This window comes from Helianthus annuus, chromosome 16, assembly GCF_002127325.2.
Source record: "Helianthus annuus cultivar XRQ/B chromosome 16, HanXRQr2.0-SUNRISE, whole genome shotgun sequence".
Classification (NCBI taxonomy): domain Eukaryota; kingdom Viridiplantae; phylum Streptophyta; class Magnoliopsida; order Asterales; family Asteraceae; genus Helianthus; species Helianthus annuus.
Window position 1 is genome coordinate 185,701,599 of NC_035448.2, and position 25,507 is coordinate 185,727,105.

At 42.7% G+C, this 25,507-nt stretch overlaps 5 protein-coding genes across 5 annotated transcripts; 3 read left to right on the top strand and 2 right to left on the bottom strand.

Moving 5' to 3' along the window:
• Nucleotides 1-1,326: 1,326 nt before the first annotated feature.
• LOC110920181 lies at nucleotides 1,327-4,038 on the top strand. The gene has a single exon (XM_022164410.1). It carries the CDS (start codon nucleotides 1,327-1,329, stop codon nucleotides 4,036-4,038), a length of 2,712 nt encoding a protein of 903 aa, XP_022020102.1.
• Nucleotides 4,039-4,612: 574 nt separating this feature from the next.
• On the bottom strand, nucleotides 4,613-7,288 carry LOC118488315. Its single transcript, XM_035985685.1, has 4 exons — nucleotides 6,598-7,288; nucleotides 5,819-6,520; nucleotides 5,123-5,698; nucleotides 4,613-5,061 (listed from the first exon to the last, which is right to left on the bottom strand). The coding sequence occupies exons 1-4, from the start codon at nucleotides 7,286-7,288 to the stop codon at nucleotides 4,613-4,615; spliced, it is 2,418 nt and encodes an 805-aa protein (XP_035841578.1).
• A 531-nt stretch (nucleotides 7,289-7,819) lies between these two features.
• LOC118488316 (zeatin O-xylosyltransferase-like) lies at nucleotides 7,820-9,619 on the top strand. Its single transcript, XM_035985686.1, has one exon. The coding sequence runs from the start codon at nucleotides 8,225-8,227 to the stop codon at nucleotides 9,617-9,619; it is 1,395 nt and encodes a 464-aa protein (XP_035841579.1). The 5' UTR covers nucleotides 7,820-8,224.
• A 3,532-nt stretch (nucleotides 9,620-13,151) lies between these two features.
• On the top strand, nucleotides 13,152-15,018 carry LOC110918625 (zeatin O-glucosyltransferase). The gene has a single exon (XM_022162912.2). The coding sequence runs from the start codon at nucleotides 13,199-13,201 to the stop codon at nucleotides 14,573-14,575; it is 1,377 nt and encodes a 458-aa protein (XP_022018604.1). The 5' UTR covers nucleotides 13,152-13,198; the 3' UTR covers nucleotides 14,576-15,018.
• A 3,099-nt stretch (nucleotides 15,019-18,117) lies between these two features.
• Nucleotides 18,118-19,784, bottom strand: LOC110918626 (zeatin O-glucosyltransferase-like). Its single transcript, XM_022162913.2, has one exon. It carries the CDS (start codon nucleotides 19,699-19,701, stop codon nucleotides 18,304-18,306), a length of 1,398 nt encoding a protein of 465 aa, XP_022018605.2. The 5' UTR covers nucleotides 19,702-19,784; the 3' UTR covers nucleotides 18,118-18,303.
• Nucleotides 19,785-25,507: the final 5,723 nt, after the last annotated feature.

The window sequence follows — 25,507 nt, forward strand, 5'->3', positions numbered from 1 at the left end:
CTCTCCAAAACTCCCAGTGAAATTCTCAGTGCGGAGGGGATGAATTTCCCCGCCCCACCAAAACTTCGGAACCCAGGAGACAAAAATTCAAAGAAATATTGTGACTACCATCATGCTCGGGGTCACAATACAGATGACTGCTGGTCTTTGAAGCAAGAAATAGAAAAGGCGGTACGGTCCGGGAAGCTGTCGCATTTAGTCAAAGAAGTAAAGGAAGGAAAATCTTCCGGAGAAAATCCGAATAATCAACCAGCAATTTGCATGATCCGCAGGGCAAACAACCAAGGCATCAAGCGGACCAGTCAGCATTTGGCCGCCTGGATGCAGCAACCCATTGGTTTCCCACCGGTCAGTTTGGAGGATGTCAAGGACGGACCGGTCATAGTGTCCGCAATCATTGCAGGACACAAGGTCCGGAGGGTGTACGTTGACAGCGGAAGCGCCACCGAGATTATGTACAAGCAGTGCTTTCAACAATTAGCCCCACAGACTAAGGCAAAATTGCTTCAAGTATCAATGCCTCTGGTCAGTTTCTCCGGAGAAGTAGTTCAGCCTTTGGGCCAAATCACTCTTCCAACGACAATGGGAGAAGGGAGTTTGGTTCGGACTGTCAACTTGACATATCTAGTGGTTGAAGCACGATCCGTTCACAATGTCATACTCGGAAGACCTGGTATGTGCGCCTTCGGAATGATCAGTTCAACTATACATGGAGCATTAAAATTCCCCACTGAAGCCGGAATAGCGACATTGTACTCCGAATCAGCAATCGGTGTAGCTGAAATACGACAAAGCGAGGGTAATGCCGAACCTCCTAATACTCTCACAGAAGAATGGGCCATACACCCACATTTTCCAGAGCAAAAAATTGCAATCGGAGCTCAGCTTCCCAAACAAACTAAAAAGAAGTTATGGAAGCTATTGTCCAATTCACTTGATGTGTTCGCCTGGCAAACCTCTGACATGGTTGGAGTTCCCCGGTGTCTGGCCGAACATAAGTTAAACGTATCACATTCAATAAAACCAGTGGCCCAGAGAAAAAGAAACATGGCTCCGGCTCGTAACAAGGCCATCTCCGAAGACGTACGAAAATTGTTGAGCGCCGGTATTATCAGAGAGGTGCGTTACCAAACCTGGGTCTCAAATCCAGTAATGGTAACCAAGTAGGATAAAACATGGAGGATGTGCGTAGATTTCTCGGACCTAAACAATGCGTGCCCAAAGGATTGCTATCCTTTGCCGGAGATTGATTTGAAGATAGACTCCCTCTCAAGTTTCCGTCTCAAGTGCTTCTTGGATGCGTACAAGGGTTATCATCAAATCCAAATGGCTTCGGAGGATGAAGATAAGACCGCGTTCGTAACAAACGAAGGACTGTTCTGTTATACCAAAATGCCATTCGGTCTGAAAAACGCCGGAGCCACATATCAGAGATTGATGGATAAAGCGTTCAAAGCTCAGATTGGAAGAAACTTGGAGATCTATGTCGATGACTTGGTCATAAAAAGCCGAGAGGAAGACGACATGATAGACGATATACTCGAAACCTTTACAAGGCTTCGGAGTATCAATCTCAAACTCAATCCCAAGAAATGCTCTTTCGGCTTGGAAGAGGGAAAATTCCTCGGGGTATGGGTCACACGGTCCGGAATCCAGGCGCACCCGGATAAAATCAAGGCAGTAGTCTCCATGCAGCCTCCTAAAACCATCAAAGAGATCCAGTCCCTAAATGGGAAACTCGTCGCTCTTCATCGTTTTGTTTCAAAAGCGGCAGATCGCTCCATCCCTTTCATGAACGTATTAAAAAAGCGAACGGCAAAAGGCCAAATAGAGTGGACGTCAGAAGCGGACTCGGCATTTCAGGAGTTAAAGGTATGCCTCGGGTCCCTGCCCACTTTAACCGCACCCTCTACCGGAGAAACCGTCACGGTATATCTGTCTGCGTCCCACTTTGCGATAAGTGCAGTACTCGTAGTGCACCGGAATCAGGCACAAATCCCGGTTTATTACGTAAGCCGCATCTTGAAAGACTATGAAACTCGGTACCCGATGGTAGAAAAACTGGCACTCGCCTTGGTACATGCTTCCAGACGCCTCCGAAGGTACTTCCAAGCTTTTAATATAGAAGTACAGACCGATCTCCAGATCCAGCAAATTCTCAGGAAGCCAGAGGTCTCCGGGCGTCTCACCAAATGGGCAATAGAGCTCAGTGCCTTTGATATCACCTATCGTACCAGAGGTCCAGTAAAGGGGCAAGCAGTAGCCGATTTCCTCACAGAGGTCCCGACCGGAGAAAGCGTCAAAGGACAACCCATCTTACCAAAGGTATGGAACCTGTATACGGACGGGGCTTCCAGCAAAGAAGGGTCGGGAGCAGGTTTAATTCTGATAGATCCGGAGGGAATAGAGTACACTTACGCGTTACGTTTCGAATTCAAGACGTCAAATAACGAAGCAGAGTATGAGGCTCTCCTTGCAGGCTTGCAAACTGCGGCCAAAGCAGGTGCAACCTCCGTATTAGCTCATGTCGATTCATTACTGGTAGCCAATCAAGTCAGTGGCGAATATGAGGCACGAGAAGATAATATGGTTCGGTATTTACAGCAGGTCAACAGTTTAATCTCCTCTTTCGATTCTTGCAAAATAGTGCATATACCGAGAAGCAAAAACAAAAAAGCCGACGCTTTGAGCAAACTGGCATCCGTAACATTCTGCCATCTATCAAAAGAGGTTCTAGTCGAGACCTTGCGAACTCCAGCCATCCAAGAGACGAGGCCGGTCATGTCAGTTTCCGTGGCCGAAAAGTCTTGGATGACCCCGATCGTGGATTACTTGAAAAATGGTACGCTCCCAGAAGACAAGGCTCAGGCACGGAAGTTAAAAGTGAAAGCACTGCAGTATCAGATACACGATGGTCAGCTCTACAGAAAAACCTTTTTAGGCCCGCTCCTAAAATGCCTAACCCCGGAGGAGGCAAGTTACGTTATAAGAGAAATACATTGGGGAATATGCGGCATCCACGCAGGGCCAAGGATGGTTATTGCAAAAGTCATGAACGCCGGGTATTTTTGGCCAGGAATGCATCAAAGCGCAGTAGACGAGCTCCAGTCATGCGAAGACTGCCAACGCCACGCCCCCGTAAGTCATCGTGCCAAAAACAATCTCGTACCTGTAACCTCGGCCTGGCCATTCCAGAAATGGGGGATCGACATCGTAGGTCCTTTCCCCGTCTCCACCGGAGGAGTAAGATTTCTATTGGTCGCCATCGACTACTTTACTAAATGGGTCGAAGCTAAGCCCCTCCGGACGATCACAGGAGACCAAGTGCTGAGGTTCGCATGGGAAAACATAGTGTGCAGGTTCGGAATGCCTCTTTGCATAGTGAGCGACAATGGTAAACAGTTTGCGGAGAAGCCGTTTAAAACGTGGTGCCAAAGAATGAACATCGAACAGAGCTTCGCTTCGGTGGCCCATCCCCAGGCCAACGGGCAAGTGGAAAGAACCAACCGAAGTATCGTAGAAGGAATTAAAAAACGGTTGGGGAAGGAAGGCGTTTCATGGGCGGACGAACTTCCGCACGTCCTATGGGCACACCGAACCATGCCTAAAACAAGCAACAAAGAAACTCCTTTCAGCTTGACATACGGCACCGAAGCTGTCATACCTGCAGAGGTAGGGATCCCCACGCCCCGCATACAACTAAGCCAGCAAGAAAACGAAAGAGAACTCCGTTTAAACCTCGATTTAATCGAAGAAAGGAGGGAACTTGCGGCAATCCGGGAGGCCAAATATAAAAAAGAGTTGGAAAAACACTACAACTCCAAAGTTAAGGAAACCCGGTTCAAGATCGGAGAATACGTTATGCGGAACAACGAAGCAAGTTTGGCCGAAGGAACGGGGAAGTTAGCCCCCAAGTGGGAAGGGCCCTATCAGATCAAAACAGCAGGAGAAGACGGCGCATACACTCTAATCAAGATGGATGGAACCTCCGTTCCGCGTACTTGGAACGGAGTGCACCTTAAAAAGTGCTACCTTTAGAAGGTTTTTAAACAAATAATTGTAAAACGGAAGCTATGAGCTCCGTCATATTTTAATTTTCCTGTAAAGCGGATGTTTTTTCCCGCACCAGTTAAAATACAAGAACCGCGGAGGGTAGTACCCGCGGATTGATCAAAAATGTTTCTTACTTTGCATCTATCGGAAAAATTCAAGTTCCGAACCTAATAAATAAAATGTTAAAAAGTTGCAACTCACAAACACTCACCGGCCGAACCCAGGGACCTAACCCTAAAAGGAAAAGACGAACTGGCATCGTTCGTATGACCTTCAAGTTATCCTTAATAAGACAAAATCGGATCCGCATAAAACAAAAGAACGTTCTAGAATAATTCAAAATGTACACCTTTAGCATGGACGCATGTGAAAAATAGTTACATCAAATATAAACCGGACATAAGTTACCGGAACAAGTCTTAATACCATTCACAAAAGGATAGCAAACAAAGTAAAAACATCATTACAAAGTCCAGAAAAGCCGGACGAACTTCACATTCATCTGGACTACCTAAAAAATATCCAAGGTGCATACCCCAAAAAACCGGGCATGTCCACCTCATTCTTTCGGCAAATCACCGCTAGCAAAGCGAAGGGCCTTCTTAATTTCCGGAAGAGGCGCGTCACTTAGCTTCGGAAGGTCTTCAATTACAGGGAACTTGAGAGTATCAAAACAAACGACCGCCGCCTTCAGTTCCTCCGCAGCATTACGATTCAACAGTGGAACCTCTTGGAAAGGAGTCTTTTTCTGCAGAGCATGAACGTAGCCGGAGTGCAAACCCGAGTTAATACCGACCGCGCTCATCGCATTATTAACCCCAGCCACGGCAGCAGTCATTTCCTTGCCCTTATGAATATTCTTTGCTAGAAGCTGGGCACCTTCCGTAAGCATCCAAACCTTCGTTTCACGGAGATCAGTCACTTCCGTCTTTAAAGAAGCATTCTCCCCCTCCATTTCCTCCAGGCGACCCTTCAAATCAGCTTCCCCTGTTTTGAACGCATCACGCTCTGGGAAAAAAGTTAGAGAAAATAGAAGAAAAATTTTAATAAAACAAAAACACAAGCATACCGGCCATCATGCTCTCATACGCAAGACGGGCACCGCTGAGGGACTCCTCCATCTTCGCCAAAACCGCTTTGTGTTCTTCGTCCTTCTGTTTCATGGACTCAGAAAATACTTTGAATTCTGAAGAAATCTTATCCCTGTCCTCAGCAGCGGCCGCGGCAGCCGCCTGCGATGATTGATTCTGAGCCGTCAAAGATGCGACCTTTTCTTGTTGAGTCCGAAGGTCTTGAGTTAGTTGGGCTACCTTCTTCTCCACCTCCGGACTCTTGAGAACTTTGCGCTTCAAAGAACGGACTTCCTTCTCCAAATTTTCTCGCACAGACTCCGCTTCAACCCACCTACGATAAACTTCTGTCACGAATATGTTAGACTGAGCTTGGTTAGTCAAAACCGCGGCCCCAAGATCCGGGTTTTTCATCTTCCGACTTCGAACATGGTCCATCGGAGTGTTTATGTTGAAGAGCATCATCTTAGCGGTCAAAACATCCAGGACCGTATCCTTGTTCCGAATGTCCCAGTCGGGTATAAACTTCTCCTCAGCAGTGGATGGGTCAATCTCCATATCTTCCGAGAACAGATCTGCATATCGAAAAAAGGACATCAACTCAGGTCCGAACCAAGATGAGGGAAGTGAAGACACTTGATCTTCCTCATCATCCATAAAAAAGTCCGGACCCAGAGAAGAGCCCAAGTGCGTACCTGAAAAAGTGACCACCTTCGGCTCACTATGGGCTTTACCCTTATCCACGCTCACTGGATTCTCCGTCTCCATACTCTCCACCTCACTATCAGGGACAAAACCACCTGAATAGGCCGGGGTCGGTCTACTGCGGGCCAAGGCCGCCTCTTCCCTCGAGCTCTTACCCCCAGAAAGATGTTCATCAAGATCCTCCATAACAGTGCCTTCGGAATAGGAACTCCCCTTCGTCTTCTTCAATCTTGGCATGGGGAGAGAATCTGAAGAACGTACCTGAACAGATTCACCCTTCCTCTTGCGGGACCGGATCACCAGGTCGGTATCTGCTCCAATATTTTTACTCTTCAGAGAAAAAGGCTGATTCAGTAGTGCCTCGTCTAGACTGCGTATCTCCGGATCATCGTCCACGTCATCAAGAATTGACCTCTGCCCAGCATGAGATCCGGACGAACCACCCGCCTCCTTAGAAGACGCCGGCATATGAGAAACCGTCTCGGCAAGGGCTTGTTCAGAAGAGTCCTTCGGAATGGAAGATGTTTCAGCAGCAGAAGATACGGGTATGTTCGTATCCGCCTGACCACGAATGGGATGAGCAGAGGGTGCAACCTGCTTCATGAACGGAACATCCTCTTGCTGCTCAAAATCAAAATCGAAGGAGTCCATGCTCGGAACCTTCAAAGCATCAAGAAGCGACATCGCAGCACCTGCATTTCCAAAGTAAAAGAGTTAGCAAAACCAACAAATAAAAGAGCCGAAGGGGGTATAAAGAACCGTAACTTACGATCACTTTTCCGGCGTATGATCGGCCAATCCTTATCCCCCCGGGCCCACGAAAAACTAACTCGACCTAACCAAAGGAAATGCTCGGGAAGAGGACGAATAGGGGACTGATGCTCGATCAGAGCACGGACTAAGCTCTCACTAAAAACAAAGCCCTCTTCAAGGTCAAACGACATAGACTGGTCCTTAAAACGCCACCTCATGTCCTCCGGAAGACAACGGTCGTCTAGCCAAAAGAAGTTATCTTTCCAGTTTTTTAGACTAGACCGTTCGTTGGAAGATGGAGATGGGACATTCTTCCGGTGTGCAAAGGTGTACCAGTCTCCGGCCGAGATAAACTCGTAAAAATACCAAAAAACGTTCAAATCAGGTTTCTTATCAAGGGCACGACAAGAAATCTCGAAATGGTTAACACGGCTAAGGCCGAATGGGTTAACCTGACAGATGTGAACTCTAAAAAACTGCAAAACCCTAATCAGAAAACGCGAAAAAGGAACCCTATAATTGGCAAAATTACAGACACGGGTGTAAAAGGGGAATTTCCCTTGACGAAAGGGGTATATGGCTTCCGTACCGGAAGAGAGGACCGGATGTAGATCCAGGGGAATCCTATACTCTCTAATAAACTTATCCAACTGACGTTGGGTAAGCACGCTCACACTCTCCGAAAGGTTCTCCTTACCCGGAGTCATAACTGTAAAAAGTAAAAAGGAACAAGGACGCACCTTTTTTCTTTGGAGAAGAAGAAGACACTAGAGAGGGTAACAGCAGAAGAGAACGAAAAGAGAAGGAAAAATGGTAAAAATAAAGTGGTGAAAATTGAATTTATAAGGAAATGTAAGTCGGTTAGGGGCCAGTCACATCAACCGTCGCTTCCCACGATTCCCAACAAGGGTTCCGTTACTGTCACATGTAGGTGACTGACGGTCCAAGTAGAGAAGGTCACCCGCGCCATACAAAGCACGCCACGTAACCTGTTTTAAAAACTACTCCAACCGTGACACGTCATCCAAACGGGATAAAAAAAGCTTGGAATAATAGTTTGACAAAGTCTTCATAAAAAGACTTCCCAAACTAGGGGACTTGAAGACGCATGTCCGAAGCCGAACATGTGTCCCAGAGACGGACCGGACTACACTCGAGCGGGCATCCATAGCATGTCCGCCCGCATCAGAAGACTCCGAGGACGAGCCCCCGTTCAAGTGCGTCCAGACGGATGACGTCATCTCAGTTGACTATTATAAATACCCCTTCAAAGTACAAATCCAAGTACGATTTCTCTGAACCTTCGTCCCTATTTTCTCTCTCTACTTTCTCTCTCTACCAATACTTATCCTCACGCCGGAGGGTGGTCGCAGAGTGGCCCTCCCATCTCTGCGGCGAGCCTAACGGTTTTCTCCTTTGCAGGAAACTCTGTCAACCTTCAACAAGACCCAGATCTTCATTTACAGGCTTCGGCCTGAACTTGATTTCCTGGTTCTTCACACAAAAACAAATTTGTTTCATATTATTTCAATTATAAAACAATAACATCTAGCTGGATCTCAATTCTCACACGTCACCAGTCACAACCATCATATAATCAAACCCCCTCTCAACCTTAATCACATTAACAAACATATTACAACATGTCCGGCAACGAGCCAACTTTTCCGGCAACCAAAGTGGTGGTAGTAATGGTCCCATTTGTAGCTCAAGGCCACCTCACCCAGCTCTACCACCTCTCCCACCTCATCTCCACCTACAACCTCCCCATCCACTTCATCACCACCACCGACTGCCTCCATCAACTCCACTCTCGCCACCATATCTCCGCCGTCGAAAACATCCACTTCCATGAATTCACAACCCCACCCTTCACCTCCCCACCACCACACCCATCCACCCCCTTCCCCACCCACCTCCAACCCTTATTCAACTCCACCCTCCACCTCCGCCACCCTACAGCCACCCTCATACGTCATCTCTCACAACATGTTCAAAAAGTCGTTGTGATTCATGACGTTCTCATGTCTTACGTTGTTCAGGACGTCAAACTAATACCAAACGCTGAAACATATGTGTTTCAACCGCCCCCGGCTTTCTATAGAGCCTCCGGTCACTGGGAGAGAACCGGTGGAAGTCGAACGTTTCCGGTTGAACCGGATTTGATGAAGAAGCTTCCTTCTAGAGATGGGATTTCTAGCCCCGAGTTTTTGGAGTTTTTGAAACTTCAACAATCCCATATGGATTTTTACGTTGGAGAGTTGTATGATTCATCAAGAGTGATTGAAGGTGTGTTTTTTGAATATTTGGAGAAAGAACAGATCATTGGGGATAAGAAGATATGGGCTGTCGGGCCGGTTAACCCGGTTTGTATAGCGTCTAATGCGACGGATTTAATAAACCGTCATGAATGCTTGCAATGGCTGGACAAGCAGCCTGCAAATTCGGTTATTTATGTGTCTTTCGGGACGACGACAACCTTTAGCGACGAACAAATAAGGGAGCTAGCTCTCGGGTTAGAGAGAAGTGGACAGCGGTTTGTTTGGGTGGTTCGAGTGGCGGACACGGGGGATTCGGTTGGGTTCGAGGAGAGGAAGGTTGAGTTGCCGGATGGGTTTGAAGAGAGGGTAAGGGGGCGTGGGTTTATCGAGCGGTCGTGGGCCCCGCAGTTGGAGATTTTGGGACATTGTGCGACGGGTGGGTTTATGAGTCACTGTGGGTGGAATTCTTGCATGGAGAGTATGTCGATGGGAGTGCCGATAGCTGCGTGGCCAATGCACTCGGATCAGCCGAGAAATGCGTTTTTGATAACGGATATTCTTGGGATCGGCGTACTGGTGAAGAATTGGGAACGTAGAAACGAGTTGGTGAAGGCTAATGTGGTGGCAGATGCTGTTAAGACGCTAATGGGTTCTGAGGAAGGGGGGGAGATGCGGAGGAGAGCAGTGAAATTGGGTGGCGAGGTCAAGGAATCAGTGGCGGAAGGTGGTGCAAGTCGCAAGGAAATGGATTCTTTCATTTCTTATATCGGTTTGTAGATTAAGTATATGAGTCGTTAATACCAAAGGGCATGTACCTCGATGATATATACATGTTGAAACAACGTCTCTTATGTGTGGTGAGTGTTCAAATCCTATTATCCACAAATAAGTAAATGTTTTCATTCAAAAATAAATAAATTATAGGAGCATTTTTTATTCTTGGGTGGACTTGAAAAATGTAAATATTTCGCCAAGTCGACTAAATTGTTTTCATGGGTTCCAGAAGCTTACAAAATGTTATTCAGTAGAGTATAAACAACTTGAATAAAAGTGTGATGTTGATTGGACCCTTCTTTGGCCCATCAGAGATTTTCACATTGTACTTATCTAGGACGTCCCCTTAGCATATGCTTTGATAAACTTGACAATTACATGTCAGTATGTCATTTTCACTCCCAATGTGACATGTTTGTTTCTTGTTTTTTACCATTAGAAAAACAATAAATTAGGAAAACTATTTAAAAAGTGTGCCTCAGTGCGTGTAACATTATTATAATATTAGTATAAGACCAAGTGTAGGGGCATGGCTCCCCCTCTAAGCAGAGGCTTTTCATTCGGCAATCATTGGTGTCCAGCGTCCACACAGATATTTGCACCTCTTTCTTACGCCTGATACTCACGGGTGCCTTTGGCATGCCCACTACACTTGGTCTCATGTATCTCTACATTTGGGGTTTATATCACATACTACACCTATCACGCACACCATCTTTCGCTCTCAAGCGAAATGGGTGAAACAGTGTTTTTAGACCCGGACCAGCCGGTCGGACCGGAAACCGGAGGTTGAGCCGGTCCGGGTCATGGTATCGGGCCGGAAATGCATTGAACTGGAGTTGCACCGGCGACCCGGCGGTTGGACCGGTATTTGGAAGGGTTGGACCGGTTTTTTATATATATATATTTTTTCAGATTTATCCCTATTAATTTTTATAATATTTACAATACCTTCCGGTTCTTACGTCCGATCCGGTTCTGAAAATATTGGGTGAAAGTATTCAGGAGACGCATGGTGATGTTAACCCTAAGATCACACGGTGTGAGCATGGAAATACGGTGTTGTTGTCAGTCCACACCCATAAAACCACCCCGTGCCCCGCATTGTGAATGGCATTTTGCTTGAGGCTTGAGGATTCCCACCGTCGTGGAGGCAAATATGTGGGTGAGTTGGGGGCTATTGATTGGTAGTTGTAGTTTAGGTTTGTTTTGATTGGTTGATGTTTATTTTCTTTTTAATTTTGTTATTCTCTTCCATGTCACTTTCCCACCCTGTGCTTTTTTCTCCACGTCACCATGCTGACGTAGTTGCCGCATGGGTATGCAACCCTTGCTTGGCATTTGCGTTAAAGGAAGAAATACTAAGCATCTGCCTCAAAATCAGTCTAATTTCACACTCAAACCAAAATATTGAGTGGTCACTTACAAAGCAAATAATGATGTAAAGTATTCAGTCTAATTTGATTGTTCACTTTTCTTTTGTCTAATTTACAGGGATATATTATATTAGTCTATATTCTATAAAGGGTTTTAAATAATGAATTAGTTAATCTGTAGTATTATAATATTGCAAAAACAAGAGGTGGTAAGGGTTTTGTGTCATTTTATCCTTTTCAAAGGAAAGCTCCCAATCCTGTCAGTAACCTTCCATGTATGCTTCTATAATCTTCAAAGCAGCTTGTAGTGTCCAAATTGTATAAGGTGATGTCGGAATGGGTTCGGATCTGAACAGGTTCGGGTTGGAACGGGTTTCAGGTCGGGTTAATTAGGAAAAGGCTTTTGTTGTTAAAAGGACTTCCGACTTACACGTCATTTGTGTCGTTAAAAGTATTAGGTGATGTTGGCCCAATTATCGAAAATATACCTCATTCTCATTTATCCACATAGAACCCGAATATATTACTATTCAATAAAGTCTGTATCTCATCATTTGTGTTATAAGACGACCCACAACAAAAAAAAAAAAAGGAAAAGAGAAAAACTGTAACATAATATTGAAGAACAATAAGCGGTTGTATCACTTAGAAACATTATTCATAGGTAATTTAATCGTTTAAACATCAAGAAGTTTATGACCTTTTATAATTTTATCTACTCAAAATATTTCAAATCGAATTTACCAACAAACTTAAAGACAAACTAGAGAACATTTGAAGAAAATTGATTAAAAAAACATTTTCGTTTTCATTTTGGCAATTCAACAAACAGTTGGTGCGCGAGGGTCTTCTGAGGAAAAAAAATAGAGCATATTTTCTGATATTATACCAACAAATTGAGGAAAAAAGTAGAGCCCACTTTTGAGATGAGATCGATGTAAAGTTTGAAGAAATTAGACCAAAAAGTTTACCTCTAGGGTTGAGAGGAGATCAATGTAGAAGAAGATTATGGCTGGGACGATTTCAGATGACTTCAGATGCGATTCCACGATTTTAGATGCAATCGAGAACAGAGATGATTTCAGTCTTCACTCACCCGTTCAGTTTCTCCTTCAACCCAGTTTCACCCGTTTATTTTTTGAGAAATTTACAAAAATAGCCAAGAAAATGTTTGAATTACCAAAATGGCCAGCTCATGCGTCGGTGGAGCAGGGCATCACTGATTACGAGAGAGCTTATCGTCTGCAGGGTCATTCATGCGTTCGCCAATGTAGAAGTGACACGTGTCTTAGTGACATCATGCGTCCCATGCGTCCGTGACTCATAAAATTTACTTTTAGGAGCTTTGAGGCATCCGATGCGTCCGTGACTCATCCCATCCTCCCATGCGTCCGTCTGAGGCATCCCATGCGTCTGTGACTCATCCCATCATCCCATGCGTCCGTGACTCATCCCATGCGTTGCCGACTCATCCCATGCTTCCGTGACTCATCCCATGCATCTGTGACTAATCCCATGCATCCCTTTTTTCGTACTTGCTGCTTCATCCATGCACGCATCCATATAAAAAATTAAGGGGCATAAGAGGGGTGATGCCCAATTCCAACGACGCATACTATTTTGGTAAGTCAACTTTATTTTTGGCTATTTTCGTAAATTCCTCTAATTTTTTTCTCTTGACCCACACTGACCCGTTCTTGCCTTTTCATCATTTGATTTTAACCCATCAAAATTAAACACTAAAGCCAAATAGGTTTTACCTCACCGCACTGTCGTGCCTTCGGGCGAGTGTTCACGGGCTTCGGCCTAGGTGAGGGTTTTCCCCGGTTCGAAGGCGAGTGTATCCCGATGTGGTTAATTTCGCCAATAGTCCATTTAGCAGATTCATTGGCCGTTCAAAAAAAAATTAAAAACTAAACCCCAAACAACCCAGAAAGTTGTTATTCATTAAGACACAAAATGAGATTAATGGGTTAGTTTTGCCGGGCAGGCCTAGAAGAATATTAACCCTTGCAAAATTAAATCCAAAGATGCCAATTCCCTTTTTGCTCATGTAGCCATCGTGGAGAGATCAAATTTAGGTGTAATTACACGTTTTAGATAAGTCTGGATTACACAAGTCAAATTTGATTTCGTATATCCTTCCTTTCCTTAATAGTATAAAACTATTAAACCTTCAAGCCAATTAACAAACATATTATATAACATGTCCGGCAACGAGCCATCTTTTCCGGCAACCAAAGTGGTGGTAGTAATGGTCCCATTTGTAGCCCAAGGCCACCTCACCCAGCTCTACCACCTTTCCCACCTCATCTCCACCTACAACCTCCCCGTCCACTTTGTCAGCACCACCGATTGCATCCGTCAAGTCCGTTCTCGCCACCATACCACCACCGCCCTCAACTTCCATGAATTTACCGTCCCACCCTTCACCTCCCCACCACCACACCCATCCACCCCTTATCCCTCCCACCTTCAACCCTTATTCAACTCCACCCTCCACCTCCGCCACCCTACCGCCACCCTCATACGTCATCTCGCACAACATTTTCAAAAAGTCGTTGTCATCCATGACGTTCTCATGTCCTACGTTGTTCAGGACGTCAAACTAATTCCGAACGCTGAAACATATGTCTTCCAACCGCCGCCAGCTTTCTACATATCCTCTCGCCACTGGGAGAGAACCGGCGGCAGCGGACCGTTTCCGGTTGAACCGGAACTAATGAAGAGGTTACCTTCTCAAGATGGAATTACTAGCCCGGAGTTTTTGAAGTTCGCGGCTCTTCAAAAACCTGATATGAATCACGTCGGAGAGTTATACGATTCTTCGAGAGTGATTGAAGGTAAATTTTTTGAATATTTGGAGAAAGAAGAGAAAAAGAAGATATGGGCTGTTGGGCCGTTGAACCCAGTTCATATAGCATCTAATGCGACGGGTTTAAAGAACCGTCATAGATGCTTGCAGTGGCTGGACAAGCAGCCTGCAAATTCGGTTATTTATGTGTCTTTCGGGACGACAACTACCTTTAGTGACGAACAAATTAGGGAACTGGCTCTCGGGTTAGAGAGAAGCGGCCAAAGGTTTGTTTGGGTGGTTCGAGTGGCGGATACAGGGGATTCGGTTGGGTTCGAGGAGAGGAAGGTTGAGTTGCCAGATGGGTTTGAAGAGAGGGTGAGGGGGCGTGGGTTGATCGAGCGGTCATGGGCCCCACAGTTGGAGATTTTGGGACATTTTGCTACGGGTGGGTTTATGAGTCACTGTGGGTGGAATTCGAGCATGGAGAGTATGTCCATGGGAGTGCCGATAGCTGCGTGGCCAATGCACTCTGATCAGCCGAGAAATGCGTTTTTGATAACGGATGTTCTTAGGATTGGTGTACCGATGAAGAATTGGGAGCGTAGAAATGAGTTGGTGAAGGCTAATGTGGTGGCAGAGGCTGTTAAGACACTAATGGGTTCCGAGGAAGGGGAGGAGATGCGGAGGAGAGCGGTGAAATTGGGCACTGAGGTCAAGGAATCGGTGGCGGAAGGTGGTGCAAGTCGTAGGGAAATGGATTTCTTCATATCTTATATACGTTCTTAGCTTAATTATATTGAGCATTTTTACCAAAGAGCATTTCGCTCGATAATATCAAGTCGTTAAAATAGGGCCCTTACCGGGTGGCGAGTGTTCAAGTCTTATTTTCAACAAATAGTGCAAACGTATGGTAATGGGTCACCAATATATAAAGTTTACAATGGTTCTCAACACCTAAGTTTGTTGACTCACAAAACAAAAAGTGTCCAAATGAAGATTCTCAAAGTGCTCAATTAAAGGTTCTGATTATAAGAAAAACTGAAAGTTCTATATTATAACCTAATGTAATCCAGCCACCAATTGTAAACTTGTTACGGCTGAAAATAATCTGGTTTTCAGCTGTTCTGGTCATGAACCAAATCTCCACCAGACCAAATACCTGCTTGCATTGCCAGAAGGTAATGAAGATTTTGTAATCTATTGCGATGTCTCATGTAATCGGTAATAAAGAATTTTTAGATATAGACGACAACTTAAAGTCACTTTTGCCACTTTATTCCAAAATTTAAACCTTTTGAATCTGTGTCACTATGATTTTAATTTTATTGCCATTTCTATCCAAAATCAAAATTTGATCATATTTTTCTAGTTAACATAACTTTTTTGTCATTTTCCTCTCTTTTAGAGCATTCACATCCAATCCACTAAAAATATACATACATTCCACTAAAAAACAACTCTTATATCAATATATTTCTACTAAAAACAAATATTTTTTCTCTCTCCTTTTCAATATATATTACATTTTCTCTCTCCTCCACTCACAACCACTTTCAATATATATTAAAAAAATATAGGGGGTGAACAGTGTCCCCCCAAATATACAGATGAACAGTAACATTTTCTCTTTCCTCCACTTACAACCACTTTTTATACTTCTTATATTTTAAATACCCCCCACATAGATTTTGGTGGTTTGGATGAGAATGCTCTTAATGTATTGTAAAATGGTCTTTTAAAGTTTTATTACAACAAATTAAAATATGATAATTTTGCCCTTCATTAAAAGAAAAAAAACTGCATATACTAAAAAATCTGATCAAAATTTGTTTTTTTATGAAAATGACAACAAAATTAAAACCATAGACCTATATTCAAAATGTTTGAGTTTTGAATTCAATTGGTAAAAATGACCAAATCTCAATGACCATTTTGACAGTTTCCTCTATTTAAAAAGTATGTGTTTGGTCTCGGCTCAGTCTTTGTTGAGCATAATACCGGACCGGTACCCAAAAATGAAGAAAATGGGTACTTGTACGATACCATTAATAGGTAAATAGACCAAAATATCCACAATGGTACCAAATCGCATGCCCTTTATCAAACAAAAAAAAAGCACGCAACAAAAACAAAATAAAATAAAAAGTAAAAACAAAATGATTTTGAGGCTCAGATCTGTTTTACGATCGGAAAAAGAGGATTAGACCGCCATGGCTGCAAAAGAGGTTGCAAGAAGAGAACCCGATGGGATCTCGCATTTGCCCTCCTATTCTGCCACGCCAAGCTGCGGACTATCTCAAATCTTGACCCGATTATGACCCGGTTAATCTGAAATCATCATAGCCTCATCTTTGATGGTTGTGTTTGGTTTGGATATGTAAATGCATCAATGGATCTACAAAAACCGTTGTTTTCGTAGATCATTTACTCTCTCTCTCTCTATCTCTATATACATACATACATACATACACACACATACATATGTATAAAAACAACTTATTAACAGTCAATAAGTTATAAGTTGTTCCAAAATAAGCTTAAACCAAACATGCCCGTAACAGAGGGTTGTTGGAATTTCAAAGAGGATGATCGAAATCATTGGCTGAGAGAGGCGGCAACAACCCTCACAAACCCTTGTTCCTCTCTAGGCCTCATTCTTCGAGTCGTAAAACAGAGATCCCCAATTTTACTATGCTTGTTTGTATTTATCGTGTACTACTGGGCTCGAAGAGTTAAAGTTTCTTGACTACAAAATGGGTTTTGTGTTGGACTGCTTTTGGGCCAATATGAATATTGGGCTTATCAAGTGAAATGAAACTAGTGAAAAAAAAACCCCTTTTCTCAGATAATCTTCCGGGGTTTCCACAGAGGTGTTAAAAAAACCGATTTTAGAAATGAAACCGGAAAAAAAACCGAAATCGGTTTTTTAAAACCGGTTTTAGAACCGAACCGAACCGCCGGTTGTAGACCGGTTAGAGATATTTATCTTCGAAACCGGTTTTAAAACCGAAACCGGTAAAAAACTGGCTTTTTTGGAATAATCCGGTTAAAAACCGGCCCTAACCGGTTGGACCGATTATTGTTTGAGTAAAAAAAACCGGTTAGTAACCGAAACCGGTTATAAAAAAACCGGTTTTTTTAACCGGTTTTAGAACCGAACCGAACCGCTGGTTGTGGTTAGAGATATTTATCTTCGAAACCGGTTTTAAAACCGAAACCAGTAAAAAACTGGCTTTTTTGGAATAATCCGGTTAAAAACCGGCCCTTTACCGGTTGGACCGATTATTGATTGAGTAAAAAAAACCGGTTAGTAACCGAAACCGGTTATAAAAAAAACGGTTTTTTTAACCGGTTTTAGAACCGAACCGAACCGCTGGTTGTGGTTAGAGATATTTATCTTCGAAACCGGTTTTAAAACCGAAACCAGTAAAAAACTGGCTTTTTTGGAATAATCCGGTTAAAAACCGGCCCTTTACCGGTTGGACCGATTATTGATTGAGTAAAAAAAACCGGTTAGTAACCGAAACCGGTTATAAAAAAAACGGTTTTTGTTTTTGATGAAAAAAACCGATTCGGTTAATAACCGTAACCGGTTTTTGAAAAAAAAAAACGATTTGTACACCTCTTCCACATCAGTTTGTAGAGGGCAGTTAACACAGGGATGAGTATTTGGTACCAGGTATCGTACCGAACCGATACCGTCCAGTACCTATCATTTTCAGTACCGATACCAATTTTTCCCATTTTTTGGTATCGGTATTTTGGTTGATTTACCGGTAAATACATATACCGTATAGGCACAGTACCTGTTTTTATGTACCGGTATTTTGGTTGATTTATCGGTTAATACCGTATCAATACAGTATCCATTTTTATGTACCGGTATTGTATTAGTAGGGATACTTGCTTATTAATACGACAGGTAAGTAAGTAACAAACTGTTAGTTTCAGCCAACTGCAACATCAGTCCTCAACTATGATACTATCACATTTTAGTCCCTAGACTATTAGTTTAGTCATGTAACACTATTGTTTATAATTGCTATCTGGTAAATTAAAAACACAATATCAACCATAAATTGACTCGTATGAATGTTATTAGTGCTATGGCCAATTTTTTACCCGTCATGAAAATAGAAACGATTTCACAATACATTGAAGTGGTTGTGTGGTGATATATTTATTTCCCTTCTATACTAGTTTTATTTACAAATGTTAACTTGAGTTATATATCATATATGAAAGAGAAAAATGTTTGAATAATCAAACTCTTGTATCTTTCAAATAAACTAGAAACAAACACGTCACATTGAGTGAAAATGACTTGATAAACTAAAAACAAACATGTCACATTGAGTGAAAATGACTTAACGACGTGCAATTGTCAAGTTTATTTGCCGTTCAAAAAAAAATCTATAGTAACAATTTAGTCGACCCTCGGATCGAAAACGCTCATAAGTTTTTTTTTTCTAACATAAGTTTTCAAATACAACCAAAGTCACTCTTACCCATTCTTATAGGGCAAGCATCATAGCACTACATATATGTGAAATGAAGGAATCCATTTCCCTGCGACTTACACCGCCTTCCGCCACTGATTCCTTGACCTCGCCACCCAATTTAACTGCTCTCCTCCGCATCTCCTCACCTTCCTCGGAACCCATTAGCGTCTTAACAGCCTTTGCCACCACATTTGCCTTCACCAACTCGTTTCTACGCTCCCAATTCTTCACCAATACGCCAATCCTAAGAATATCCGTTATCAAAAACGCATTCCTCGGCTGATCCGAGTGCATTGGCCACGCAACTATCGGCACTCCCATCGATATACTCTCCATGCACGAATTCCACCCACAGTGACTCATAAACCCACCCGTCGCAAAATGCTCCAAAATCTCCAACTGTGGGGCCCACAACCGCTCGATCAACCCACGCCCCCTCATCACTCTCTCTTCAAACCCCTCGGGCAACTCAACCTTCCTCTCCTCGAACCCAACCGAATCCCCCGTATCCGCCACTCGAACCACCCAAACAAACCGTTGTCCACTTCTCTCTAACCCGAGAGCTAGCTCCCTAACTTGGTCGTCACTAAAGGTTGTTGTCGTCCCGAAAGACACATAAATAACCGAATTTGCAGGCTGCTTGTCCAGCCATTGCAAGCATCTATGACGGTTTATTAAATCCGTCGCATTAGATGCTATATGAACCGGGTTAAACGGCCCAACAGCCCATATCTTTTTTTTCTCTTCTTTCTCCAAATATTCAAAAAACACAGATTCAATCACTCTGGAAGAATCATACAACTCTCCAACGTGATTCATGTGGGGTTTTTGAAGTGCCAAAAAGTTCAAAAACTCCGGGCTAGATATTCCATCTTGAGAAGGAAGGTTCTTCATTAACTCCGGTTCAACCGGGAACGGTCTACCGGTTTTCTCGGAGTGGGTAGAGGATCTATAAAAAGCCGGTAAAGGGTGGAAGAGATAAGTTTCAGCGTTTGGTATTAGTTTGACGTCCTGAACAACGTAAGACATGAGAAAGTCATGAATCACAACGACTTTTTTAACGTGTTGTGAGAGATGACGTATGAGGGTGGTGGTAGGGTGGCGGAGGTGGAGGGTGGAGTTGATGGAGGGTTGGAGGTGGGTGGGGAATGGGGTGGATGGGTGTGGTGGTGGGGAGGTGAAGGGTGGGGTTGTAAATGAATGGAAGTGGATGTTTTTGGCGGTGGTGGTACGGTGGCGAGAGTGGAGTTGATGGAGGCAGTCGGTGGTGGTGATGAAGTGGATGGGGAGGTTGTAGGTGGAGATGAGGTGGGAGAGGTGGTATAGTTGGGTAAGGTGGCCGTGGGCCACCATTGGCACCATCACCACCGCCACGTTGGCTGCCGGAAAGGTTGGTTCGTCGCCGGGCATATTTTATATTTTGTAAATTTGTTCAGTAATGACTTGTGGGATACAGCTAATAAAGTTTATTTAAGTAATATAATATACATTGAACATATGGTGGTATTTGCCTATTTGGTAAGCGTTTAAAGTCCAGTAACGTTTTGGTCATCTAGACAGTGACGTAGTAATACAGTTTTCAATGCAATTAATTTTAAAAAATAGAAAAAGGCAGTAGGAATATGCTTAGGGTGTCCGGGGCGTATTCGGGAAGGTGCTTCGGTGAGGGGTTTTCCCGATCGGGAACACCGCCGCCATCACCGCGGGGTCCCGATTCGGGGTGGGTTTTGGGCGTGGGTTCACCGATTGAAGAACGAGAGATGGTGGGGCCGCTTAACTTTCCAACCAATCAATTGTTTTGTTTTTTTTTTTTTTTTTGAATAAAAAAACAAGGGTAGTTAAGAGGGGAGTGGCGCCATCAAATTGGGGTGTTAGGGGAGTTTAAGAGGGGAGTTGACGTGGCACACGGGGATTGGTTTGGCGTAAGAGAGGGACTCACCTATTAGGTGAGCACCCCCTTCACCCTTAGACAATGTGTATGTACTTTTTTTAACGGTCAACAAACTCAATCCTGAGTATTTTTAGGGCACCCACTGTATAAACGGAGTACTCCGAGAGTAACCTGAGTCCACCACCAATTCCGGAGAAAACCCGGTAACCCACCCGCCCGTAGGCACGATGGTGAAATTACCGGTAAAACCCGTTTGGCTCAAGGATCCAACCCAGGTTTCCCGAGGTCTCCTATCATTGCCCACCAATGCCTCACTCTGCACCAAGTGGGAGTCGAACCTACATCTCTCAAGAGAAATGCAAGCTCTCCACCACTTGATCTAGAGATCATGTGTATGTAGTGGTACACATGAATAAACCTATACGCATTGTGTGACAAGTTTGGTGTTTTTTAATTTTTTTTCTTTTTTCTTTTTTTTTTACCAAACTTGTGGTGTAAAAAACTACACCCCACGGAGCGCCGTTCGCCATGATTTTTTACGGCTGTGTTTATAATATACACATCTACTTGTAAAAAAAAAATCATGGCGAACGGCGCTCCGTGGGGTGTAGTTCTCGCGGTTCTTACAACTCGAGGTGGTTCTCATTCTAGCGGCTCCCATATATATATATATATATATATATATATATATATATATATATATATATATAATGTAAGTATCTATAGAAAACCCACTTTAATTTAGAAAACCCGGGAAACTCAAAGCTCCCGATGTTTTTTTTTCTTGAAAAAATTTACACATGTTATATACATGTTTTTAACGGTTTTGGGCAAAAAAAAAATCAAAAAAGCGCCGAGTAAATATTTAAAAAAAAAACAAGTTTTGGTGTAACACATGTTACAAATATGTCAGATGAATGTAACATGTGTTACACCAAAACTTGTTTATTTTTTTTTAAATATCTACTTGGCGCTTTTTTGATTTTTTTTTGCCCAAAACCCTTAAAAAACATGTATATAACATATGTAAATTTTTTTCAAGAAAAAAAAAACATCGGGAGCTTTGAGTTTCCCGGGTTTTCTAAATTAAAGTGGGTTTTCTATACATCCTTCCCCTATATATATATATATATATATATATAAAGAGCCAGCAAGAAGCTGGAACAAACACTCCAACGAAACAAACAAACCGAACGACGAACACAAGAAAAACAGATTACAACATCTCAAGAATATCAAAAAACTTCCACTTCTCCCAGCTTGGAATCGGAAGATTGGTGCAGTTTTTAATCCATAAAAAGACGTCTTCTTTGATCTTGTCCACACTACTCGAAATCGGTATGAACCTGTTATTAAAAATCTTCTCATTCCTCGCATTCCAAATACGCCAAACCGTCCCCATCACAGTCGAATAGACTACCTTCTTCCATGTTTTTCCACCCGGTTGCGACTTTATGTAATCCACAAAGGTCCGAAGATCTTGGATATCAGCGGGGTAACTCACACGCATCCAGGCCGAGCCACTATATTCCACCATATGCATCGTGACCACATGCATTTTATAAAAATGTGCTCCGAGTCTTCGACCTCCAAACCGCATCGAAGGCATATAGCATCCACAAGAAGAACCCCCCTGTTGATGAGACTCACTTTGGCAGCCAATTTACCCAAACAAGCCCTCCACAACAGATTGCTTTCGGTGTGGCCCAAGAATTCCAAACAAAATCACTCCCAAAACTCGATGCCTCCTCCTGCTCGATCCAGCTTCGATCGGATGATCTTGACAGAGAAAGACCCATCTGGGTCGGTTCTCCAAACCCACTTATTACCATTCACCACCAAATTGTCTTTAATATTAATCCCATACCTTGTCAAAACCCACTCAACAGAAGCAACATCCTTCCAGACACCTGGGATAGTTTTCTTTAACGGGATGAACGGCGGGTTACTTATTGTTGCTCTACCTTTGTGAATTGTTGCCACAACACTCGCCCACAACTGGTTCGGATTGTCTTTGTACCTCCACCACCATTTGGATAGCATGGCGAGGTTAAAGTCACGAATACTCCCAACCCCCATACTTTTTGGCATTTAAAAGAAGAGGCCACGGAATCCAACGAACTTTATGACCCGCATTCGATTTACCCCAAAGAAATTCCCTTCAAATCTTTTCAATTTTGTTAATCACACCTTTTGGAGCGGCGAAAAGAGAGAGGAAATAAGAGGGGAGGCCCCCAAGAACCGATTTTATTAGAGTCAAACGGCCCGCAAACGACAAATGAGAGGCTTTCCACTTAGACAATCTAGCTGAGAACTTCTCCAAAACCGGTTTCCAATATTTAGCGCGTTTCATATTCACCCCAATCGGGATGCCTAGGTGAGTAAAAGGAAAAGAGCCGGCTTCACAATTAATAAACAGGGCGAGACGAGCGACCTCGGCCTCATCAACCCCTATGCCAAAGAGTTTATACTTTTGCCGATTTATTTTAAGACCCGAGAGCAAGTTTAACCATCTCAAGAAACGATTTAAAGCCAAAATGTTATGCTCGGACCATTCGCCAAAGAAAAGAACATCATCCGCATAACAAAGATGAGTTATAGTAGGCCCGTCATTTGGAAGACGGCACCCATGAAACAAACCCAAATTTGACGCCCTTTTCATTAACATATTTATTATTTCCATGGCGATAATAAAAAGAAAGGGAGATAACGGGTCACCTTGACGAAGACCCCGTTTGAACTTGAATTCTTTGGTCGGCGACCCATTGACCAATACCGACCCCGTACCCGAGCTCAAGCACCCCTTGATCCAATCCACCCATTTATTAGGAAAACCCATTTTCTCCATCATACGGAAGAGAAATTTCCAGCTAATAGAGTCATAGGCCTTCTCGAAGTCCACTTTAAAAATCAAAATCTTTGACTTAGATTTCTTAGTCCAAGCCACAATTTCACTTACTATAAGTGGACTGTCAAGAATATTTCGGCTACCCACAAAGGCCGACTGATTAGTTAATAAAGAGGCATTATGCATGTTTCTCACAAATGGGTGTAGTGGGATAATGCTCAATAATGCCCCATCAATGATTACCTAATTATTATTTTCTTATTTTTTTAATTTAAAATTAATTGTATTCAACATGAAATAATCTCATTGGCCAAACAATTTGAATAGAGTCACATTTGAGCGTGTTTCAAATCACGCTAGAGGGAGGTTTTTTGCGAAATAACGTCGGAGACGCCATGGGGGTGGGGGACGCGCGTGTTGGGGAGGGGGGGGGGGACGTCGGAAAAGGCCACCACTACGCATGGTCTTACAAGTTAAAAGTTAAAACCATCACACGTTAAATTAAAATATTAAATATTTCAGTTTATTATTGGGTCGTATTATTGGTACACCTAAATCATTAAATCGACACTTTAAATACGGGTCGTATTGCTTAACAATTTCCAATAAAGACTGATGTGTCATATTTTATCTATTTGACTGGACCTATAAGGGTCGTATTGGTTGAGTTTTTTTTTTTTCAAATTTTTTATACAATTTTTTTATACATTTGTTTATGGTTTTAACAAAGTTTTCTAAAAAATATTTATTTTTTAAATAAAAGCATCCTTACTTTTTTTAAGAATACGATGTACAATGTAGTATAGTATAGGTGAGGTATAGATCTCGTATGAGCATATAGGTGTAGTATAGGTCCCGTATATTTTATTTTGTAATTCTAAAGGTATTTTGCTTGTATAATGTATTTAAAGCGTTTTTTGTTTGTTTAATGGATATAACACATAAAGTAACCGACAATATATGCCAAAATACTACACCGTATAGACATAATATGCCATAATACGAAACAATACGACAAGTAGAGACATCCTACGCCATAATACACGATAACACGACACGTATAGACAAACTACACCCTAATGCGATACTTACAGACTATAAACGTGAAAAAACGTCACTGACACGACCCGTACGGACGATATATGCCATAATACGCAAGCATAATAACAATATGCGTCATAATACGACATTTAACCACAAAATACGTCAATTAATGATACCGTACGACGCATATACATACAACACGACACGATAGAGTACAAGTGGATTTCAAACAAAATTACACGTAATCATAGAATACGATACCACACGCAACCGAACATCACCGAATGACTCATATAGAAGGTATTCTTCATAAAATGACACGTAATGACAAAATACGTAAAAATACGACACATATACGCATCGAAAAGGCGAAATCTAAAATTATAAAATTTTGATTTTACCCCTATACGCATCATATAGGTCAAAACTGGGTCGTATAATAGGCTTTTACGTCAATGAACGCTCAAAAAAATAAGGGGTTAATTGATGGCGGGGAGATTGTGGTGGTGATGGCGGGCTGGGTGGGCGACAGGGTGTGGTGAAATGAAGGAGGCAGATTGTGAAGAGGATAAGTTGAGGGAGATGATGACTTGTTAACTATTGTTATCTTTTGCAAACACCAGAAGCTCATTCAAAGGCCGGGGAGATACTATGGGTAAAGTTCCATACATCAACCAACTGCTGTAAATATTCATCATGCATGCATTCCGCATGTTGGTTATCATTTCTTTCTGTACACAACCTGGTTTATCTTAGTTTTTAGTGGTGGTATGCATAATATAATCTCAATATGAGTTAATAATATTATTACTATTGTAAAACTAAATATTTGATATGTACATAAATCAACATTATTTTGGTTCCTTCCTGGTAGATTTGGTGTGAATGGAATGATACTAGCTGCCAACTATGCCTCAGAGAATAAAGCTTTGTATTAGGGGTGCAAACGAGCCGAGCCGAGCCAAGCCCGAGCTTGACCAGGCTCGAGCTCGATTACAGCTAAAGCCTGATTTTGGGACGAAATTCCCTTAAGTAGGGGAGGCTGTAACACCCCGTGTTACGAAAATCAAAGTCAAAGTCAAGATTGAAGTCAAAGGAAAAAAAGATTGCTAATTGCGATCTGTCACTCCTTGATTAGTTACTGGATTGACTTCTTTAACTTGTAATCGAATCTTTTATTTTGTTTACTTTAGTTGTATTATGTGGAGTATCTGTGAATAATCGAGGTTTTATCGCATGTTTTATCGCTTTATCGCTTATCGCATCGCAATCGCATCCGCAACTCGAATTATGCGTTCTGGATATTGTTTTACGTGTGTGTGTGTTATTTAAGTGTTACTTATGCATATTTATGTTTATGTTTTGTGGTGATTAATCGAAAACGCAATGGCAACTCTATCGCAATCCAATCGCAAACGCTAAACGCAAGTTAT